Below are 23,486 nucleotides of genomic sequence, written 5' to 3' on the forward strand. Positions count from 1 at the left end.
AGTAATTGGTTCCATTGTTGTATTGCTGTACCAGTCAGGAAGTTTTTCCTGATGTTCAACCGAAATCTGGCTTCCTGTCACTTAAACCCATTCTTCCGTGTCCTGCATGCTGGGATGATCGAGAAGAGATCCTGTCTTTCCTTTCTGTGACAACCTTTCAAGTACTTGAAGAGTGCTATCATTTTTCCCCTCAGTCGTCTCTTCTCAAGGCTAAACATGCCCAGTTCTTTCAGTCTCTCCTCACAGGGCTTTGTTTCTAGTCCCCTGATCATCTTCGTGGCGCTCCTCTGAACCCTCTCCAGTTTGTCTGCATCCTTCTTAAAAGTGTGGTGCCCAGAACTGGACACAGTACTCCAGTTGAGGCCTAACCAGTGCTGAGTAGAGGGGAACTAGTGCTTCCTGGGATTCGGAAGCTATGCTTCTATTAATGCAGCCCAAAATAGCATTTGCCTTTTTTAAATCCACATCACATTGTTGGCTCATATTCAGCTTGTGATCGACAACAATTCCAAGATCCTTCTTGCTTGTAGTGTTGTTGAGCCACGTATCCCCCATCTTGTAACTGTGCATTTGGTTTCTTTTTCCTAAGTGCAGAACTTGGCATTGATCCCTATGAAATGTAATTCTGTTGTTTTCTGCCCAGCGCTCCAGCCTATCAAGATCACTTTGAATTTTGTTTCTGTTTTCCAAGGTATTAGCTATCCCGCCCAATTTTGTGTCCTCTGCAGATTTGATCAGCATTCCCTGCACCTCCTCCTCCAAGTCATTAATAAAAATGTTGAAGAGCACTGGGCCCAGGACTGAGCCCTGCAGTACCCCGCTTGTTACCTGTACCCAGTTTGAGAAGGTCCCATTGATCAGCACTCTTTGAGTCCAATTCTGTAGCCACCTGTGGATCCACCGGATTGTTGTTTCACCGAGCCCACTTTGAGCTGGTTTGCTAATCAGGATATCATGCGGCACTTTGTCAAAAGCTTTGTCAAAGTATATTACGTCCACAGCATTTTCACAGTCCACAAGGGAGGTTACCTGATCAAAAAATGAGATCAGATTTGTCTGGCAGGATTTGTTCTTGACAAATCCATGTTGGCTTCGAGTAATCACTGCATTGTTTTCAAGGTGCTTACAGATTGATTGTTTTATAATCTGCTCCAGAATTTTCCCAGGGATTGATGTCAGACTGACTGGTCTGTAGTTCCCAGGTTCTTCCTTTTTTCTCTTTTTGAAGACAGGGACATTAGCCCTCCTCCAGTCATCTGGCACTTCACCCATCCTCCACCATTTCTCAGAGATAATAGACAGTGGCTCTGAAGAGTTGTTCTGCCAGTTCCTTTATTACTCTAGGATGCAGTTCATCTGACCCTGGAGATCTCAACTGATCCAAAGTAATTAGGTGTTCCTTGACCATATGCCTATCGATCTCAAGCTGCAATGCTGCCCCTTCAGCCTGTACTTCGCCTTTGCCAGAGGGCTCATAGATCCTCTTTTGGGAGAAGACTGAGCCAAAGTAGGAATTGAGCGCTTCTGCCTTTTCTTTGTCATCTGTTATCATTTTGCCTTCCTTATTTAAATTGAACCACCATTTCTTTCCTCTGTCTTTTACTATGCACGTATCTGAAGAAAGCCTTTTTGTTGCTTTTAGCATCCCTCGCTAACCTCAGCTCATTCTCAGCTATAGCCTTCCTGACACCATCCCTGCAATTCTGTGCTACCTGCCTGTACTCTTCCTTTGTAGCTTGGCCTACCTTCCACTTCCTATATGTGTCTTTTCTTGTTTTCAGGTAATCTCTAAGCTCTTTGTGGAGCCACATTGGCTTGTTCTGTTGTCTTCCACCTTTTTTTCTTGTTGGAATGGTTTGTAATTGTACCTTTAGAATTTGCTTTTTTAAAAACTCCCACCCACCTTGGACTCCTTTTCTCATTAGAGTCGCTTGCTATGGGATCTTAATTATCATTGTGCTGAGTTTATTAAAATTGGCTTTCCTAAAATCCAGGGTACGCATTTGGCTACACTCAGCTTTTGCCGTTCAAAGGAGGGCAACGAAGATGATCAGGGGACTGGAAATAAAGCCCTATGAGGAGAGACTGAAAGAAATGGGCATGTTTAGCCTTGAGAAGAGAAGACTGAGGGGAGATAAGATAGGATCTCTTCTCCATCATCCCAGAGTGCAGGACATGGAAGAATAGGCTCAAGTTACAGGTTCCGGCTGAACTTCAGGAAAAACTTCCTGACTGTTAGAGCAATATGACAATGGAACCAGTTCCCCAGGGAGGTAGTTGTCTCTCCCACATCGGAGGCATTCAAGATGAGGCTGGACAGCCATCTGTCAGGGATGCTTTGACTTAGATTCCTGCATTGAGCAGGGGGTTGGACTCGATGGTCTTATAGGCCCCTTCCAGCCCTACTATTCTATGATTTGATGATTCTATGAACATGGTCACTTTCCCCCAGAGTTCCCGTAACTGCTACTTTATCCACTAAGTCATCTGTGTCAGTTAGGATCAAGTCAAGGATAGCCAATCCTCTAGTTCCTTCCTCTAGTTTCTGTAGGAGGACGTTATCAGCAACACAAGTCAGGAATCTCTTGGAGAGGCCATGTTTTGCAGAATTTGTCTCCCAACAAATATCGGAGAAATTGAAGTCCCCCATTACTACTACATCATACTTCCTTGAAACATCGACAATTTGCTTTTCAAAAGTTTCATCCTTGTCTTCTCCTTGATTGAGTGGCAGGTAGTAGACTCCGACCACCAGGTTCCTTTTATTCTTTGGTCCATTTATTTTAACCCAGATGCTCTCATTGGGGCTACTAAGCTCATCCTCCTGTCTTTCTGTGCAGAGATATGTATTTTTCACATACAGTGCAACCCCACCTCCTGTTCTGTTCCTCCTGTTCTTTTTGAGCAAGTTATATCCTTCAATTGCTGTATTCCAGTCATAGGAGTCATCCCACCAAGTTTGAGTTACACCTATCACGTCATAATTTCCCTCCTGTATTAAGAGTTCAAGTTCATTCTGTTTGTTTCCCATACTCTGGGCATTAGTATATAGACATCGAAGACCATGTGCTTCATGGTCTGGCTTCCTTCCTACATGTTTCTGAAGACTATTATTGGGTGCTATTAGAACTGTTCTCTCTGTTGCGGTGCATGAGCCTTTGTCCATTGTTACCCCCAACTTTACATCTCCGTCCCCCGTGGATTCAGTTTATAGCCCTCCTGATGACGTTCTTCATGCTGTGGCCAAACACATTCTTCCCAGCCTTTGTGAGGTACAACCCGTCCCTTGCCAACAGTCCATCTGCCAGGAAGTATGGCCTGTGGTCCCAGAATCCAAATCTCTGTCGTCGGCACCACCTTCATAGCCAGTCATTCACCCGGAGCATTTTTCTTTCCCATTCTATCCCTCTTCTAACTACTGGAAGGATGGATGAGAAAACTATCTGGTCCCCAAAGTTCTTGAGTTTCCTTCCCAAAGCTTCAAAGTCTGACGTGATTTCTTCGTAGCTCTGCTTGGCAGTATCATTTGTTCCCACATGGATGAGAAGAAAGGGATACCTGTCAGTGGGCTGTATGAGTGCAGGCAACCCTTCAGTTACGTCTCTAATCTGTCCTCCTGAGTTTCGTTCCCACGCAGCAAGGAGTCTCCCACTCCCACTACTCTTCTCTTTTTCTTGATGTAGACCTTAGTTTCATCGCTCCTCTTGACTGACCTTTCAGCCTCTTGTTCGCTCTCATGCAGGTTCCCCTGTAATTCTTCCTCTGCAGGCTGCCCTCCAGTCTCATCCTCAAGTACCTGGAAACGGTTCCATAGTTCCACCGCTTCCACTGGTGCAGAGTGGCTTCTAGTTCTTCTGCTCCTGTCACCCTTTTCCAAAGAGTACTTCATTTTTCCTCACCTCAGCATTTTCCTCTTTTACCTCAGTTTGCTGTTGCTGTTCAAGATTCTTTTCTTCACTTTGCTGCTGTAGTTCCACCGTTCTGTCCAAGAACTCTTCATGTTCTCTTATTCCCTGGAGGGTGACCACTCGCCACTCCTGTCCTCTAACATTTTCTTCCAATGGTATAAACAACTTGCACTTGTTGCACATGTAGGCTATGTTGATCTCAGGCAAGAAAACAATGCTTCCTTGTTCAGGAAGCATCTGCTTCTGACCTGTTAGTCCCACACTACAGCCTAGAACAGGGGTGGGCAGAAGGTAGATGGGGTCCTACTGGGAGATATCTGGATGATACACAGTAGATTAGCCAGGATTTCTGACTCTCGGTTGTTTAACTGTAGCGACAACAACATGACTGTCCACCGCCTTAAATGATATTGCTAAAATTAAGAAAGCTTGGGGGGAGGGGGTAGTAAGGAGTGGGTTTTTGTGTGGAAGGATGTTGACCTCTGTTCAGTTCTGGTACTTAAAACAAATGCCTGGGCTCAGAATTCTTTAATTCTAAGTGTTTGCCTTTTTGTACCAGGCTCCACTTGGTGGATCTTGTTTTTGTTGTTCAGTTGTTTAGTCATGTCCGACTCTTCGTGACCCCATGGACCATAGCACGCCGGGCCTTCCTGCCCTGCGCTCTCTCCCGGAGCGTGCTCAAGTTCATATTCATTGCATCGGTGATGCTATCTAGCCATCTCATCCTCTGCCGTCCCCTTCTCCTTTTGCCTTCAGTCTTTCCCAGCATCAGGGTCTTTTCCAGAGAGTTTTCTCTTCACATTAGGTGGCCAAAATATTTGAGCTTCAGCTTCAGTATCTGTCCTTCCAGTGAGCAGTCAGGGTTGATTTCCTTTAGGATGGACTGATTTGACCTCCTTGCAGTCCAGGGGACTCGTAAGAGACTTCTCCAGCACCACAGTTTGAAAGCATCAATTCTTTGGCGCTCAGCCTTCCTTATAGTCCAGCTGTCACAGCCATACATTACTACTGGGAAAACCATAGCTTTGATTAGACGGACCTTTGTCGGCAAGGTGATGTCTCTGCTTCTTACTATGCTGTCTAGGTTTGCCATAGCTTTCCTCCCAAGGAGCAAGCATCTTTTAATTTCATGGCTACAGTCACCGTCTGCGGTGATCTTGGAGCCCAAGAAAATAACATCTGTCACAGCTTCCATTTCTTCCCCTTCCATATGCCAGGAAGTGATGAGGCCAGATGCCATTATCTTCGTTTTTTTAATGTTGAGTTTCAAATCAGCTTTTGCACTCTCCTCTTTCACCCTCAACAAGAGGCTCTTGAGATCCTCTTCACTTTCTGCCATTAGGGTGGTATCGTCTGCATATGATAATTGATAATTCTCCCAGCAATCTTAATTCTGACCTGTGATTCATCCAACCCAGCGTTTCTCATGATGTACTCTGCATATAAGTTAAATAAGCAGGGTGACAATATGCAGCCTTGTCATACTCCTTTCCCAATTTTGAACCAATCGGTTGTTCCATGTCTGGTTCTTACTGTTGCTTCTTGGCCCTCGTACAGGTTTCTCAGGAGACAGGTAAGGTGGTCTGGTACTCCCATCCCTTTAAGAATTTGCCAGAGTTTGTTGTGATCCACACAATCAAAGGCTTTAGCGTAGTCCATGAAGCAGAAATAGACATTTTTCTGGAATTCTCTTGCTTTCTCCATGATCCAGCGAATGTTGACGATTTGATCTCTAGTTCCTCTGCCTCTTCGAAACCCAGCTTGTACTTCCGGTAGTTCTCGGTTCGCATACTGCTGAAGCCTAGCTTGTAGGATTTTGAGCATCACCTTGCTGGCATGTGAAATGAGCGCAATTGTGCGGTAGTTAACACTCTTTGGCATTGCCCTTCTTTGGAATTGGAATGTAAACTGACCTTTTCCAGTCTTGCGGCCACTGTTGAGTGTTCCAAATTTGTTGGCATATTGAGTGCAGCACTTTAACAGCATCATCTTTTAGGATTTTAAATAGCTCAGCTGGAACACTGTCATCTCCGCTAGCTTTGTTGTTACTAATGCTTCCTAAGGCCCACTTGACTTCACTGTCGAGGATGTCCGGCTCAAGTTCAGTGACCGCACTATCATGGCTATCAGGGACATTCAGATCTTTCCTGTATAGTTCTTCTGTGTATTCTTTCCACCTCTTCTTAATCTCATCTGCTTCTGTTAGGTCCCTGCCTTCTTGGTCCTTTATCATGCCCGTCTTTGCACAAAACGTTCCCTTGAAATCTCCGATTTTCTTGAAGAGATCTCTAGTCTTTCCCATTCTGTTGTTTTCCTCGATTTCTTTGCATTGTTCATTTAAGAATGAATGTTCAATTAAATTAATGAATTAAGAATGTTCATGAGCTTCTTGTTGCAAAATTTCAGCTTAAATTGAAGAACATAGGGAAAACCACTAAACCATTCAGGTATGACCTAAATCATATTCCTTATGAATATACAGTGGAGGTGAGGAATAGATTTAAGGGATTAGACCTGATAGACAGAGCGCCTGAGGAATCATGGACTGAGGTCCATAACATTGTTCAGGAGGCAGCAACGAAATCCATCCCAAAGAAAAAGAAATGCAAGAAAGCGAAGTGGCTGTCTGATGAGGCTTTACAAGTAGCTGAGGAAAGAAGGGAAGCGAAAAGCAAGGGAGAAAGGGGAAGATATATCCAACTGAATGCAGAGTTCCAGAGAATAGCGAGGAGAGACAAGAAGGCCTTCTTAAATGAGCAATGCAAAGAAATCGAGGTGGATCTTGAGGTTCTAGTAAAAAAAAAAAAAAGATCCCCGCAATCCTGAAGTCTGCCCACCTCTGTCCTAGATGGAAAAAACACAGCAGAGGACACAATGAGCCAGTCTCCAGAACAGAAACAAACTCCCTCCTCCTCCTCCAACACCACCACCCCAGACAAAATGAATGTCCTTATTTTTAAAGACTTTAAAAATCTATCCAGAGGACCTGGATGATGTCCATTCCTTCCAGTCACAGTGGTCCGTTCCTGGAGCCAGTGTATGAATCAGAATTGGGAATCTAAACTTCTAAGATTTAAGCTGATTTCTGATTTCCTACTCAACAGTGTTAGAATTCTAACCAGGAAACCTTACAGGGACCCTCAAAGAGGTTCCCAAATGCTGGGAATAATGAATTAAGCAACTTTGGCTAGTTGCTTAAATGAAATGAAATTAAAGAAAATTATATCGGTGCCTTTGCCCCCATGGTGAATGTTTGGTATGGTAGGGCCAATCTGCCAAGACATTGGAGAGGTGTGAATGGTTAACATTCTAATGGCTAACTGACACACAGGGAAGGTGATACCTATGGTAATTAGAGTTGAATCCACATTTACCAAGTTAGCCAGAAAAAATGGCTGGTTTTCTCAGCCTACGTAATTCTATGCTGAACTGGAGGCAATGCAGGAAAATGCAGCCAATACGTCTCAATGTCACCATATGAACTTATTCAACGATATTCACAAGATCTGTTTTGAACTGAACAGAGCAATGCAGAAATTGACTCCTTGCTGTGGGACCTGGGTAAGAGTGAGGAGCTCTAAACCCCTTGCTAGGAGTTTGCATCGTGGTGCCTTCCCATACCAGCATTGCTTGTTCCTGAATGAGTACAATATTGGCCTGGGGCCATTTTGGTGGACTTTTCCCACATGGTCCTTTTCAGCGGCTTCCATGCTGCTTGAGGATACATTACTCAGATAAGCTGTCAACAGGCTCCAAGAGCCAATGTATACACTAAACAGATGTTAATAGGCGATAGACTGAGGTGATAGAATTCTGGGTTCATATTTCTCAGTGCTCTGCAGTGTAGTAAAGCAGCGCTGCCAGCTATACCTTTCTGTCTGCTATGCTAGCTCACAATAAGAAGGGAGTTTTTAATATTGAGGGGCTTTATAACACATTCAGCCCTTCTGTCTGAAGTGGCACAGTCCAGAATTCTGTTACCTCAGGCTCTGGGGAAAGTGACCTGCTTCAGGTGGAACCATGTCACTGTTCTTGCTCCCCCAAACCCTCTAAAAATCAATCCCTCCTCCATTGTGCCATGGGCAGAACAGTACAAGAACTCCAACAAAGCTGTTGCGAGCCTTAAATGTGTCCAGTCCCCTTTTAAAGCTGTCCAAGTTGATGGCCATCACTACGTCTTGTGGAAGCAAAGTCCATTGTTTAACTATGCACTGTGTGAAGAAGTACTTCCTTTTATCTGTCCTGAGTCTCCCGCCATTCAGCTTGATTGGATGACTCCAGGTTTTAGTATTATGAGAGAGGGGAAGCATTCTTCCAATCCACTTCCTACACATTCTGCATAATTATATACACCCCTATCATGTGTCATCCCGCCCCCCTGCCACCACCTTTACTCACCATTTTTTTGCAACCTAAAAAGTTTCAAGGATTGCAAATCCTCCTCATAGGGGAGTTGCTCCATTCCCTTGATCTTTTTGGTTGCCTTTTTCTGCACCTTTTCCAGCTCTACAATATCCTTTTTGTGGTGTGGTGACCAGAACTGTACATGGTAGTCAAAGTGTGGTCATACCATAGCTTTGTATAAAGGCATTATGATATTGGCAGTTTTAATTTTGATTTCTTTCCTAATGATCCCCAGCGTGGAATTTGCAGCCTCACACTGGATTGATGTTTTAATCAAGCTGACTACCACAACCATAGGATTGCTTTCTTGTTCATTCACTACCAATTCAGACTCCCTTCAGTGTATATGTGAAGTTAGGACTTTTTGTCCCAATGTGTACCACTTCATACTTGCTTACATTGAACCACATTTGCCATTTTAATGCCCATACCACCAGTTTGGAGATATCCTTCTGGAACTCTTCACAACCCCCTTTTGTTTTAACCACCCTAAATAATTTCTGTTTTCAGCAAACGTGGTCACCTCAATGCTCACCCCTAACTAGATCATTTATGAACAAGTTAAAAAATACCGGCCCCAATACAGATCCTTGAGGGATCCCAGTGTTTATATTGTTCATTCTCCTTCAGCAAGCCTTGTCTTTCTATATGCTTAAAGTTTTATCTTTAATAATTCTTTCCATCAGTTTAACCAGAACAGATGTTAAGCTAAGCAGCCTGTAATTTCCTGGACCCCCTGCCCCATTCCGTTTTTAAAGTTGTTGTTACATTGACCACTCTCCACTCCTCTGGTATAGAGTCTGATCTTACATATAGGTTACATATTTTTTCAACAAATATGATTTCTTTAAGAGCTCTTGGATGGATATCATCCGGACCTTGTTTTCAGTTTGTCGGTAAGATCTAGAACTTCATCTCTTGTCATGACTATTTTCCTCAGTTGCTCAAACAGTCTTCCTGAAAATATCAGTTCAGACAGATATTTCTCCTCTGCACTGAAGACAGATGCAAAGAATTCATTCAGCTTCTCTGCAATCTCCTTATCTTTCTTTAGTACACATTTAACTCCCTTGTCATTCAGTGGTCCAGCTGCCTCCCTAGCCAACTTCCTGTTCCTGATGTATTTAAAGAGGTTTTACTGCTGCTGGTCTTAATAGCAATATGTTTCTCAAATTGCAGCTTGCAGTTTACTGGAAACGGTAGGATATTTCCTAGTGGGATTCCAAGCATAGGGTTGTATCCGATAGTGTCCTTCCACCAGTAGAATGGTCACCACTGACAGATTGAGCTCCCCCCCCCCAGCCCTCTGAGCATCCCCCAGCTCTAGAGGATTGGGGAGCCCTCCAAAGCCAATTTACAGGGCATGCGGGGGGGGGGGAGTAGGGAAAGTCATGCAACACTGCGTTTAGCCCATTAAGTACACATTATTAGTACACACATTATGCCACCAGCCTAGTTTCAAGATGCTTAACTGGAGAGAAACAAAACTAAGCACTGCAGGCAGCGGAGGCTAGTGGTTCCAATTTCAGTGGGGCTGTAGATGCGCTCTCGATTTCAGTCAAAACCAGTCAGACCTCTAGAGGAGTTATCCAAAGTGCTGAACCCATTTGGGGGATAGGGTTTAGCACCTTGGATAGCTCTTTTAGAGTTCTGAGTGGCTCTGACCAATCCAGAGTGGATTCACAGCCCCACTGAAATTGGAGCCACCAGACTCCACTGACGACAGGCCATCTGACTCCCCAGTCAGAAGGCAGATTAAGTTTTATTCATCACATTCATCTATTCCCCAGCTTCAGCAGCTCCAGGCACTGGAGGTTACTTCTATTGCTCCATTCTAAACCGTTCATGAAGGAGTAAACCTGCTCCCATCTTCCAATGCTGTGCCCAAAGAGTGCAAAGGGAATGGTATGACTGACAAGCAATGGAAGCAGCGGTGGTGTGCTCCATTTCCCTCCATTTCATGTATGGCCAGTACAGAAGAGTGAGCGATTTCCGAACTTCCCTCCTACTTCGACTGTATCGCCATTGTGCATCAGCTGGTGATGGCTGCATAATTCTCAAGTGAGCATTTATTTTCCTGAGTAGCAGGCACATTTTGGGTGCTGGTGGCATATGGCACATTTCTTTTCCGGGCTGCTGCTGGTGGCAGGGTCGCCAAATCTTGAAATAAGCAATTCTGGTATCTGGGCAGAGCTTGAAAGAGCCCTCGGCTCGGGGGGCAGAGACCAGACTAAATCTGTGGTGGAGACAACGCAGAACCATTTTTGGTGGGGGCGGAGATGGAGCCAAGCATTTTTGGTAGGCCAGAAAGCAAGCCCATCAAGTGCAACGTCTGTCCATTCATGACTGCAACATCTGTCTACTCGCCCAAGGTGTACAGCTTTAAGAAGTCTAGGGAAGGGGATAAGCAGAATAAGACAGCTGTGTCCCTTGTGTTTTTGGCAACTGGCCAAAACCACCACAGCAAAAACTGCCGGAACATTTTTTTTCTGGTCAGTGGACAACTCTAAGGATTAGGCATGTGGGCTGAGTTATTTTCCTGACTGGGGGAGGCATGCACTCACTGTTTATCCAGGTTTGAGAATATATTGGTGGTTAAATGGTCTCTATTGTTCTGGATCAAGAACAGTTTTATAGGCACAGCTGTGCTTTTCCTGAAGTGTGTTTGGAGTGTGTATTTGGAGGTTATTTTGCTGGTTTCAAAAATAAAAACATTTGTGTGCACTAGGAACAAACTTTATTTTATTGAAATGTACTCAGTATGTTTAGTGTTTTTAGACTTGTTAGAATACCTATATTCAGTGACTTCTTGGATGTGCTTGATTATCAGCAAATTGGGTTATCCCAGCAGTGGCCAGCTTGGATCAGTGCCTGGGCATTTAATACTTTCTGAGGGGAGATAAATAAATTGGGACTTTGAGCTGTAGTAAGGCCTAAGGGTCTCGGTTTTGTATTACAGGTATATCTTGTCAGTTTGGGATTCAGCCTGGCTTGAGCATAATCAGCAGAAAGGCAGTAAAATAAACAGAATTGACATTGATATGGACACCAGTGTCATTCCTGCCTATGCCCTGCTACCAGTCTCTCAGCCTCCTTCAACCGACAACACGTAGCCATTCCTTTTCCTGTGCCTCATGGCAAGTTCTTATTCACTGTACCCTGCAGCCTAGAACTGTGCTCTTGGGTACAAGACACGCACTTCCCCTTCCTACCCCTCTCCCTCCCTGTCTCCCCCTTTTTTGTTGTTGATGGCACATTGGATTCGAATTGGATATGGAGGTGCAGCTGGTCACTAGGAGGGAAAGAGTAGGTTTGATCTGGGAATTTGGGGGTATGTATCACTATATTGCTATTTTGAAAATTTATAAAATTGACAAATACAAACAAAATATAAATACTTTACTGATCTTTTAGAATAAACAGTAGAATATCTATTAATCAGATTATGTCAGGAGACATCTAGCTTTAGCCATTGTGGTTTCAGACATTTTGGAGGTGACTCAGGCTGTGTTTCCACCAGCAATTTACTCCAGCCTGGCTGCGCGGTGAGGTCTCTGTGTTTCCATGACGTCATGGCCATTCAGCACCAGCCCCGCATTTTAACGCAGAAAAACCGCTTCTTCTGAGACTGCTTATAGTCCTATTTTTCCAGCTTACTTCGGCTCCATTACTGACCTGTTTCCACAACCGCACTGGGTTCGGTATCATAGTGTGATATGGGGTGGTATCATGGGGTGTGTAGCCCAGCCTTTGTGGGTGTGTTGCTCTTACTTCAGTGACCCAACCCTTTCCCTCTCTGTTTTCTGGAATTTCATCGCTGTTTTGGAACAGGATGACGAGGGACCAACTTTTAAAACATCATTGAAAATAAGCATCAGAATACAGCCTATGACCCCAGTCAAGGGGTGTTTTCTCTCATTGTGCTGAATGAGGCTTGCCCTCTCAATGACCACAGAAATAACAGAGAAGCCCCTCAATTGACATAGCACATATCAAAGGCCAAGCCCTTAAATGCAATTAAGCATGATCTAGAGGCTCCGGTCCATTGCCTTAGGACGTAACTACTTCACAGCTTCCATATAGAGATCCTGTGCATTAAAATGGAGGCTGCCTTTGGTCTGTTTCCCACAAGAAACCCATTAGTGTCTCCTTGTGGTTGATGAGGCTTGCCTTTGAATGCCCACACCAGAACTTATGGAGATTCCCCTTCAATTGAAATGGCACATTTTAAAGCCCAATTCCTTAAGTACGATTAAGTGACCAAGCAGGATTACGAGGCTTCGATGAATTGCCTTAGGAAGAAAATTCGTCACAGCTTTGTTATAGATATCCTGTGGGTTACAATGGGGGCTGGTGTGTGTCTTTGTGTTTACTGCTCTCTTTCTCTCAACAAACCCATTACTGTCTCATCAGAAGTAACTCCCACTGCGGTCAGTGAGGTCCTCTGGGTTAAAATGGCAGCTGGTTTCCCTCTTTGTGTTCTCCCCTCCTTTCCCAGCACAAGCGTATGTGTGTCAACTCAGAAGTAACTCCCATTGTGCTCAATGAGGCTTGCTCCTGAAGTGTTGGTGAATCTGGACTTTCAGGGAAAAGGAGAAAGAAGGGGAGAGGAGGGAAGCCTCTATGATGATGATGATGATGATGATGATTCATTTCATTTCTATACCACCCACTAGCCGAAGCTCTCCAGGCGGTTCACAAAAATTAAAACCAAAAAGCACACAGTAAAACAATTTAAAATATATAGAATATTAAAACCACAATATAACAATACAAATACAATAAAACCTAGAAGCAGTGCAGAAATTTAAAATACAGATTTAAATCAGCAAAGCTAAAAGTCTAGAAAGCTAAAATGCTAAAATGCCTGGGAAAATCAACAGGTCTTCACCTGGCGCCGAAAGGAATACAACGTAGGTGCCAGGCGAACCTCACTAGGGAGCTCATTCCACAGCCGGGGTGCCACAGCAGAAAAAGCCCTCCTTCTAGTAGCCACCCACCTCACTTTGGCAGGGGCTCATGGAGAAGGGCCGCTGAGGATGATCTTAAGGTCTGGGCGGGCACATATGGGAGGAGGCGATCTTTCAGCTCTTCACAGCAAAGCTGATTCCTTTTTTAAAAGCTGGTACACCTCCATTAGTTTCTCCTTCTGTTGTCCTGTTGTCCAAGGAGGCGGGAACACTGATGAGGTCATCAGACCCAACCCAGACTCCACTCAGACTCCACCCAGCCATCAAGAAAATAATTCGATTAGAGTTCAGTGGAAGCAGCACAGAGCCCCAGGCTACAGTGACGATAAGCCGGGACTTTAAGGGCTGTGGAAACAGAAAAAGGAGGAGATGAGATTGGGGAAACATCGCAACAAAGTTGCAAACAAAGTGAAGCTGATAGCATGGAAACACACCTTCAGTGTATTCAATTACTGTCTGAAGGGGCATTGCAGCAGGCTCCACCCCGCCATATATTAGGGATGGCGGAGAATTTCTCCCCGAAACTTCGGGGGGCCAAGCGCCAACGTGTTTGGCCCCCCGAACAAGTTTCGGGGAGAAATCCTCCGCCCGCCCCCCGCACCCCCCCCCCCGGGATGGGACTTACCTTTTGCGAATGTCCCTCCCGGTGGCTGGTCCGGCCGGCGGTTCGGCGGGTGTTCGAGCGAGGCGGGAGCGGCAGCCGGTCTTTCAACCGGCTGCCGCCGCCGCCATTGTAATGAAAGAAAAAAAAAAAACGCCCCCTGATAGGCTACGTGACGATTCACGTAGCCTATCACGGCTAGATTTGCAAAGTCAGCCGTGATAGGCTACGTGAATCATCACGTAGCCTATCATGGGTGACTTAAAAAAAAAAAAGTGTACGGATAATGGCGGCCCCCATAGGGAGCCGCCATTCCCGTTCCTTATTTGGTGGCTGTAGTCTATGTAAATGTTTACGTAGACAACGGCGAAAATAAGGGCAACGCTATTTGCGTTGCCCTTATTTTCGCCGTAGTCTACGTAAACATTTACGTAGACTACAGCGACTAAATAAGGAACGCGAATGGCGGCTCCCTATGGGGGCCGCCATTCGCATACGCGCTTCTTTTTTTTTTTTTTTAAAGTCACCCGTGATAGGCTACGTGACGATTCACGTATCCTATCACGGCTGACTTTGCAGATCTAGCCGTGATAGGCTACGTGAATCGTCACGTAGCCTATCAGGGGGCGTTTTTGTTTTTGTTTTACTTTCGCGTTCGTGGCCGGGCGAGGCGAGGCGCCTCCTCCCCGGCCTGAATTTCGGCCGGGCGAGGCGGGAAGCCTCCCCCCCAGCCTGAATTTCGGCCAGGCAAGGCAGGAAGCCTCCCCCCCCGGCCTGAACTTCACGGGGGGACTAGCGAAGCGCCTCCCCCCCACCGCGAACGGCCTTCGACGACAGGTAAGTGACTTTCGTCCACCCCTACCATATATATGTTTGTTTGTTGAATGTATGGAGCATCCCCTACAATGTCTGAAAGGGGGCAAGAAGGCATGGAAAATGTATACAAATGGACAGTATGAACACGGGATTATGTACAGTGCCCCATCCATATGCACAGACTCTTGGTGAATTTGCCCAGGGAGATAATTAGGTAGTGCTTGTATTAGCTTGGCAATGTAAACAAGGACTCTGCATATTGTCTGGCCAATTTACAAAAGGTAAGCAAAGGTTATGCATAGAGAATATAAGAAATGTTTCTTGCCCCTCATTTAATATGTACAATGCACAGCTCATATCAATTCAAACAGCTTTATCTATAAGGAACTATCTAAGTACATCTGATAGTAAAACAGTCAGGAAATTGACAATTACAAGAATTGCATGGATTTCAAACACAAGGTGGTGCTATTGACCAACACAGATTCTTAGGGAGGAGGAGTAACTGCATGTGGAAAGCTGTAGTCATTAGGCAAAAAATCTGAAGAGAAACGGAAAGAGCTCTTCCTTACACAAAAATGCCCAGCGATTGCAAAAGGAAAAGGCAGCAGTACAAAGGAATTATTTGCCTCTGAAATGTATTAGAGAGAACCTGAAGCAGCTTCTTTACCATCACATGTTCTCTGTGTTAGATCTACTTGGAGTGAATCTGGAGCGATGGAAATACATCACAGGAACAGGCAAGTTTGCTTTTTCTTTCTGTCTTTCTGCATGTATGGGGCAATATGCAAGTCAATTCTCTATTCAGTGCCAGAGGAAAAGAAAAGTGGGTCTCTGGTGGCTAATGTGCTAAAAGATCTGAAAGTGGATGCAAAAGAGCTGTCTGCTCGGAGAGCCCGGATGATTTCTAAGAGCTCCAAGCAGTATTTCCAGCTGGATCCTCATTCTGGGAATGTGATGTTAAAGGATAAAATAGACCGAGAGGCTCTGTGTGGCCAGAATGACCCTTGTGTTCTCCTCTCTGAAATCGTGCTGGAAAACCCACTGCAGCTACACAGAATCAAAGTTCAAATAGAAGATGTGAATGATAATTCCCCCAAGTTCTCTAAAAAACAATTCCTTTTTGAAGTACCTGAACTAGTACCCATGGATACCCGATTCCCTTTGGAGAGAGCTCAAGATTCAGACAAAGGAGAAAACACAGTTCAGAATTACACACTTAGTCCTAATGAACATTTTAGGCTGGATGTGCAAAGTCACAGTGATGGCAGTAAATACGCAGAACTGGTATTGAAGAAACAATTAGACCGTGAGGTCAGCACAAGTATTGTCCTAATTCTCTCAGCTGTGGATGGAGGGATTCCAAAAAGAACTGGAACAGCACAAATAATCATTGATATTTTGGACATCAACGATAATTTCCCTCAGTTTGAACAATCTGTATACAAAGTGAAACTGATGGAAAACAGCCCTTTGGATACATTAGTCAGTAAGGTTGAAGCCAGTGACAGGGATATTGGCTCCAATGCTCACATCACATATTCTTTCAGCCAAGTGCCAGAGAATGTGCTCAGATCATTCAGGTTACATAAACATACTGGTGAACTTACCCTTGCAGGGAATATTGATTATGAAGAAAACTGTAATTATGAGCTGAACATCAGAGCCACAGATGGAGGAGGACTCTCTGCTTACTGCAAAGTCATTGTGGAGGTTGAGGATGAGAACGACAATGTCCCAGAGGTGACGGTAACCTCCATCACCAGTCCCTTACCTGAAGACTCTCCCGCAGAAACTGTGGTGGCCCTCTTCAGTGTCATGGACCGGGACTCTGGAGACAATGGCAGAACCACCTGCACCACTGAGACAAACCTGCCCTTTGGGCTCAAAGCCACCGAGAACAGTTATTACCAGCTTGTGACCCAACGGCCACTGGACAGAGAAGACATCTCTGAGTATAACGTCACCATCACAGCTACTGACCGAGGCTCCCCCAGGCTCACTTCGGTGAGAGTGATGAACATTCAAATCTCAGATGTCAATGACAACCCTCCGGTGTTTGGAGCATCGCTCTATGAAATGCAGTTACGGGAAAACAATATTCCAGGCCTGCTGATCGGTTCAGTCCGTGCTGTTGACCTGGACACGGAGCAGAATGCCAAAGTGACCTACTCGCTTTTGCCCGGGAAGATCGGGGGTGGTCCTGCAGCCTCCTACGTCTCCATCAACTCTGAAACGGGGAACCTGCATGCCATTCGATCCGTCGATTATGAGGACATAAAAGATTTCCATGTGACGGTGAGGGCTGTGGATAAAGGGTCCCCTCCACTGAGCTCAGAGGTTGTTGTCCACGTGCATATAGTGGATGAAAATGACAATGCCCCCTTCATCCTCTACCCTCTTCAGAACAGCACCTCCCTGTCAAATGACTTGGTTCCCCGGGCAGCAGACACTGGCTACCTGGTCACCAAGGTAGTGGCCACAGACAGAGATTCTGGTCAGAACTCTTGGCTTTCCTATCAACTGCTGCGGGCCACAGATCCTGGTCTGTTCACTGTGGGGGCCCAGAATGGAGAAGTGAGAACCACGAGGCCAGTGAATAACCGAGACAGCTTCAAACAGAACCTTATTGTGGCAGTCAGAGATAACGGACGCCCTCCCCAGTCCACCTCTGCAACACTGAGAATTCTTCTGGTGGACGGCTTCTCCGACCCTTATATGAAAATGCTGGCTGTCCCAAAGGATGAGGTAGCAGAGGAGGAAGACCGTAGCCTGACGACGTATTTGATCATATGCTTGGCTGCCATCTCATCTGTTTTTCTCCTTTCTGTAACAGTGTTTACTGCACTCAAGATTCAGAAACAAAGGAAATTCTTGGGGACCCATAATTCTGCGTCTACTTTTCCTGTGGGACCCAATTCCCAAGATAATGGTGTGGATTCTGGTACTGGATCACTTTCCCAGGCCTACAACTATGAGGTGTGCTTAGCTGGTGGGTCGCTAAGCAGCGAGTTCCGGTTCCTCAGGCCTCTATTTCCTGTTTTTTCTGTGGAGCCTCCTAACACTCAGGTGGATCCAAGGAATTCAGCTGGTTCCCAAGAACTCCCTAGTCATGCAGAGGAAAGTAAACTCATGAACCAGGTGAGAATATGTGTGGAATCCTTTTTATATAATCAAATTACAATCTGTGTTGGTGTCAAGGGCTCCTTGGAGGGCTCTCATTCTAATCCAGTAGCCAAGTCCAGACACAGACAAAGGGACTCTTTTCAAAGCTTTATTCTTCTTTTACAACTTAACAGCTCTACAGGTAGCAACTAGATCTGAGCAGCAGCATCCCTATGCCCTAAGTTAGAACAGTTGGTCCCTGTTTGAAAAGCAATTACTGGCAGACCCCTGAATATAAGGACTAGGGAGAATCCCTCCCCTTTTCCCTTGGATCCTCTGGGTGCAACCGTTCTTTGAGCACCAACCGGGCGCTACGCCTCCTTTCCGCGCTCTCCATTTGGCGCCGCTCTCTGCGTCTGCGCCGCGCATCCAACCAGTCTGCTATCGGTGCTGGGTCACTCCCTGGACTGCTTTCTAATCTAGGAATGTGGGTGGGAGGAATCTCTGTCAGCTGCGGGCCCTGGGAAAAAGGGGTGCACTCCTCTCCCAGGAGCGACTGCTCTTCCTCCAAATCAGAACTACTCTGGGATTCTATGGGCTCAGTGTCCACCCTGACAGTTGGCCACTTTCCAATGTAGTTTATCTAGTATTTGTTCTTTTTTCTGCTTGAGTAATTCAGTAAGCCAGGTGAGAATTTGATTTGAATCCGTTTCATATAGTTTTAAATTTAAAATGCCTAAGATTTGAATATCTAACAAAGCCCTCGGCATCTTATCAATGGTTTGGTCCCACAGATTCAGTGAGAGAAGCCTGAATACAGGAGATCTCTGAAATGGTAAATGGTTTAAGTTGATTATCAAAAACTCCCCAGGCTATATCTACACCAATGCTTTTTATTGGTATTGAAGAGCACTGATTTGGGCACATTACTATATACTGCTTTTCTAGCATTATTTCCTGCTTCCTATCCCGTATTATCCAAAATACTGCAACAGATGTCATTGTGTGTGTGCTACAAGGTATAAATGTGTATGAGGGATATAGCGTCACCATGATGTGACCATATCGATATGACATGAGCTGTAGATCTGGCCCAGTCACACAAAAAGGTAACTGATGTGTCAGATGAGAATAATTATTTAATTATATTTTAAATCAGCAATGTTTGAATGGTTAAATGGTAAGCGTCTGCAACAACGTAGAACCAATCTCCATGGCCGACTAAATGTGGAGGGAGGACACATCAGGGCTGTTCACGACAGATGATGCTGTCCCCAATCTGCAGTCACCCTGCAGCTTCCCTCCGTAACGTTTTTGGAAAGTCGTTCTAGTGCGTTGTTTTTCTTAAATGCAGCTCTGGAGCAGTCCTGCTGACATGTGCCCCATCCCCCACATTAAATCCTGGGCATGGCCTCATGCTGTGACATGGCTGTGACATGGCAGTGACCTGGTCAGAGAGTGGAGCCGCCCCTTCCGCCCTCAAACCATCCCTTCTTTTTGGACACAGGCTTCTTCCCACTTCCCATTCACAAGCACTCACCCATTGAGGATCAGTAGCGTCTTTTCCCCAGTGAGAAAATCAGGCTGTTACACGTACCGGCTATCTAGCCTCTTTCTCCTATTCACAACAGCAGTTTCATTCACAGCACTGGAGCATGTAGCACACAATAAAGAATACACAGGGTGGCAGGGGAGGAGGAGGCTAGGAGCGAGAGCCTGCAGCTGTGGTATTCCACTGTACTGATACTGCGATACAGTAAAAACCCAAGAATGCACCGACGGGGTGGAGAGGACATGGCCACCTGTACTGATGCTGGGAGGGGGAGGAGAGGGGGTGGCCAGGAGCGGGAGTCTCCAGCAGCAGCAGCTGCCCCACCGAGTGCTAGCAGGGGGAGGCAACTCCAGCCAGCCCTTTCCCTCCGTGCGGGGCTGTAATAGCGTGAATTCTCTCAGTGGGGAAGTAACTCAGGTGGGATTCTCTCAAAAGCAAAGCAGCTGAGGTGAGAGGCTCTCCATGAGAAAGCAAAGCAGGCGGGGAGCAGGGCTGTGGGGAGCAGGGCATTCAATAATGGCGGATGTGAGGGGAGAGGGGTGCGACAAACTCTGCGGACCAAATTCATCCCTTCCACTAAACTTCCCTGTTTGAGCAGGGGAGAGCAGACAGGGGTGGGGGACGAGCCCTTCACACTTGCTGAGCAGCATCCACTAGGCTGATGGCCTTCAGTTCTACTCACCCACAGGACTCCGCCCACACAACCCCAAATGAAGGTGGTTTAAAGTGCTCTTGTGTGACTTGTGAAAGTGGGTTGGGGGGGGTGGATACTCTGCGTTTCTTGCTTCATGTGCGCATAATGGACCAAAGCCTATTTCATGAAAAATAGGATAAAACAGAAAGCACTTCTCATTTCGTGCCATGAAGCTTGTCTGTTGATGCTTGAGTCCCATTGAAAGAAGAAGTGCAGATGCTCCGGTTTTGAAACATCGTGAATCAAGTTGTGAAATAGAATTTGCTTTGCTCTTTTTCTTTATGCACATACTGAGGAAAATAATGCTCTCATTTATGAATGGCAGTCCATCGATGACAACTAAATAAACATTTATCTAAATCTGATAGGTACTGGGCTGCTTTCTGTGGACAATGTATGATGTTAATAGGTTTTTCTCTCATTAAACCACAAGGTGGCAGTATTGGCAAACACATTCTTTGCAAAAGAGTCTTTTGCAGCAGCACTACAAAAGCTAGACACAGACAGAATTGAACCAGAGGGACGCAGGAACTTTGTCTGTGATGGAAATATAAAAACTAAGAGAGTAACATGGTGGAATAGTTTGCACAATAAGACATATAGTCACAGGAGAAAAGCAGAAATTCTGCATTTTTGATAGAACTCCAAGTTCTTGCAAGGAAAAGACTGGAAACATGGAAGACTGCTTCACAAACAGGCAAGGTCTGTATCTTTTGCTCTTGCTCTTGCTCTTTGTGTCTGGAGTATTGTGTATCTCAATCCACTATTCTGTGCCCGAAGAAAAGAAAAGTGGGTCTCTGGTGGCTAATGTGTTGAAGGATTTGAATCTGGGAATAGGGGAGCTCTCTGCTCGCAGAGTCCAGCTGGTTTCCAAAAACACTCAGCAATATTTCCACCTTGATACCCACTCTGGGAGTCTGTTGATAAATGATAAAATAGACCGAGAAGCTTTGTGTGGCCAGACAGAGCCTTGCTTACTTCTGTCTGAAATAGTGCTGGACAATCCCTTAGCACTCTATAAGATTGAAATGACAATAGAAGATGTGAATGACAATGCTCCCAAATTCTCCAAACATGAATTTGAGCTGGAAATTCCTGAGAATGTTCCAAAAAATATGCGATTCCCCTTGGAATCTGCCCAAGATGAGGACTTGGGAGAAAACAGCATTCAAAATTACACACTCAGTCCCAATGAATATTTTCTGCTTGATGTGGAAAGGAATGATGATGGAAGCAAATATGTGGATCTTGTTCTGGAGAAGCCACTAGACAGAGAGAAGGAGGCACACTTTGGACTGACTCTCACGGCTGTTGATGGAGGGATGCCACAGAGAACAGGCACAGTTCAAATAAACATTAATGTTCTGGATATCAATGATAATTCTCCTGAGTTTATTCAGTCTGAATATAAAGTAAGGTTAAAGGAAAACAGTCTGCAGAAGACACTGGTCTGCAAAGTGGAAGCCAGAGATTTAGATTTGGGTTCAAATGCACAGATCACCTACTCATTCCATAGGGTGCCTGAAAAAATATACAATTTGTTTCATTTAAATGAAAGGACTGGGGAGATCACTGTATTGGGAGAGATCGATTATGAAAAAGTGAGCAACTATGACATAAAAATCAGAGCAACAGATGGTGGGGGTCTTTCTGGGCACTGCAAGGTATTAGTAGAGATTGAGGATATGAATGACAATGCCCCGGAGGTGTCCGTCATATCCCTTACCAACATCATACGAGAAGATTCTCCCCTGGACAAAGTGGTGGCTATCTTCAGCGTCACAGACCAGGACTCTGGGGACAATGGCAAAACTGTCTGTTCCATAGAGATAAACCTTCCCTTTGGGCTCAAAGCCACTGAGAACAACTATTACCAGCTTGTGATCCAAAGTCCCCTGGACAGAGAGAAAGTCCCCGAATATAATGTTACCATCACAGCCATTGACCGGGGCTCTCCTAGGCTCACCTCAACAAGAATGATCAATGTTCAAATTTCAGATGTCAATGACAACCCTCCAACATTTGAAAAGTCTTTACATGAAATGCAGATTCGAGAAAACAACATTCTAGGTCTGCTGATTGGCTCAGTCCATGCTGTTGATCTGGACACGGAGCAGAATGGCAAGGTGACCTACTCGCTGTTGCCTGGGAAGGTTGGTGATGGCCCTGTGGCCGCTTACATCTCCATCAGCTCTGAAACGGGGAATGTGTATGCGCTCAGATCCCTGGATTATGAGCAGATAAAGGACTTCCAAGTTACAGTAAGGGCGGCAGATGGCGGTTCTCCTGCACTGAGCTCAGAAGCTACTGTCCGAATCGTTGTCATAGACGAAAATGACAATGCTCCCTTCTTCCTCTATCCCCTTCAGAACAGCACGTCCCCCTGCAATGAGCTGGTTCCCAAGTCAGTGGAGGCCGGTTACCTGGTCACCAAGGTGGTGGCCGTGGATGGAGATTCTGGTCAGAACTCCTGGCTTTCCTATGAACTGCTGAAGGCCACAGACCCTAGCCTTTTCAGCATAGGAGCACAGAATGGAGAAGTGAAAACCAGGAGACCACTGAGCGAGCGGGACACAAGCAAGCAGAGACTTGTTATCCTGGTCAGAGACAATGGGCTCCCTCCACAGTCCAGCACTGCAATGCTCAGTATACTTCTGGTGGTTGGCTTCTCAGATCCTTATATGAAGACAGTGGATGTCAGTCCACAAGAAAACAATGAAGATGGGACCTTGACCATGTATTTGGTGATCTGCCTGGCTGTGGTCTCATTTGTGTTCCTGGTTTGCATTGTGTCCTTTGTTATTATCAACATCTACAAGAAAGGTTCCGGAGAAATGTTTATCCCTGCACCTCCTCACTTCCCACCTTCCAGGCCTGATATCCCAGAGAACTGTCCCGATTCTCAGAGTGGGTCACTTTCCAGGGCTTTCCACTATGATGTTTGCTTGACGGGTGGATCCTTAAGCAGTGAGTTCAGATTTCTCAGGCCTCTCATTCCTGTTTTATCTGTGGGAGACCCAAACATCCCTGTGAGCCACAGGACTTCATCCGGTTCCCAAGTTATTGTTGAGCAGATTGCATATAAAGAATCGAGAGAACAGGTGAGCAAATTGTCATATGATGAATCCACATTGGACGTATTGGAATAAAGCTGGATAGCACTGAAATAGGTTTTTGTTTGGTAATCAGTTACTTTTTATATCTGTTTCTTCCCCCATTACCCTCTCTGTTGATTCTCCATGTTGTTCTCTTTTGCTAAATTATAAAATGTTCCTGTTCTTAATATTTCTGGTAACTCTGTGCTTTTCATTTGCTCCTGCTCCTTTCCCATGCACCTATTGTTCTACTCAAGTGTAGAACACTTACTTCTTTCCATCTTACTTCTTTCCAGTAAGATCCCTCTTATGATTTTTTTTTAGGGGCAAGGGGTGGGGAT

General features: G+C 45.4%; 1 protein-coding gene across 4 annotated transcripts in view; it reads left to right on the forward strand.

Moving 5' to 3' along the window:
- The window catches only part of LOC146347561 (protocadherin beta-16-like), a 106,873-nt gene that overhangs the window by 47,184 nt on the left and 36,203 nt on the right, over window positions 1-23,486 (forward strand). The window contains exon 1 of one of the 4 annotated variants that reach the window (XM_084850922.1): window positions 15,236-17,840. The exons of 2 other annotated variants lie outside the window; for them this stretch is intronic. In XM_084850922.1, the coding sequence (XP_084707048.1) occupies window positions 15,417-17,840 (2,424 nt within the window). In that variant the 5' untranslated portion in view covers window positions 15,236-15,416. Of the gene's footprint in view, window positions 1-15,235; window positions 17,841-20,545; window positions 23,152-23,486 lie in introns of those variants that run through there. One more of the 4 variants, XM_084850921.1, reaches the window with a different exon arrangement.

Source organism: Heloderma suspectum, chromosome 4 (genome assembly GCF_057233095.1).
Source record: "Heloderma suspectum isolate Gila_16-S chromosome 4, 16-S_ref, whole genome shotgun sequence".
Lineage (NCBI taxonomy): Eukaryota > Metazoa > Chordata > Lepidosauria > Squamata > Helodermatidae > Heloderma > Heloderma suspectum.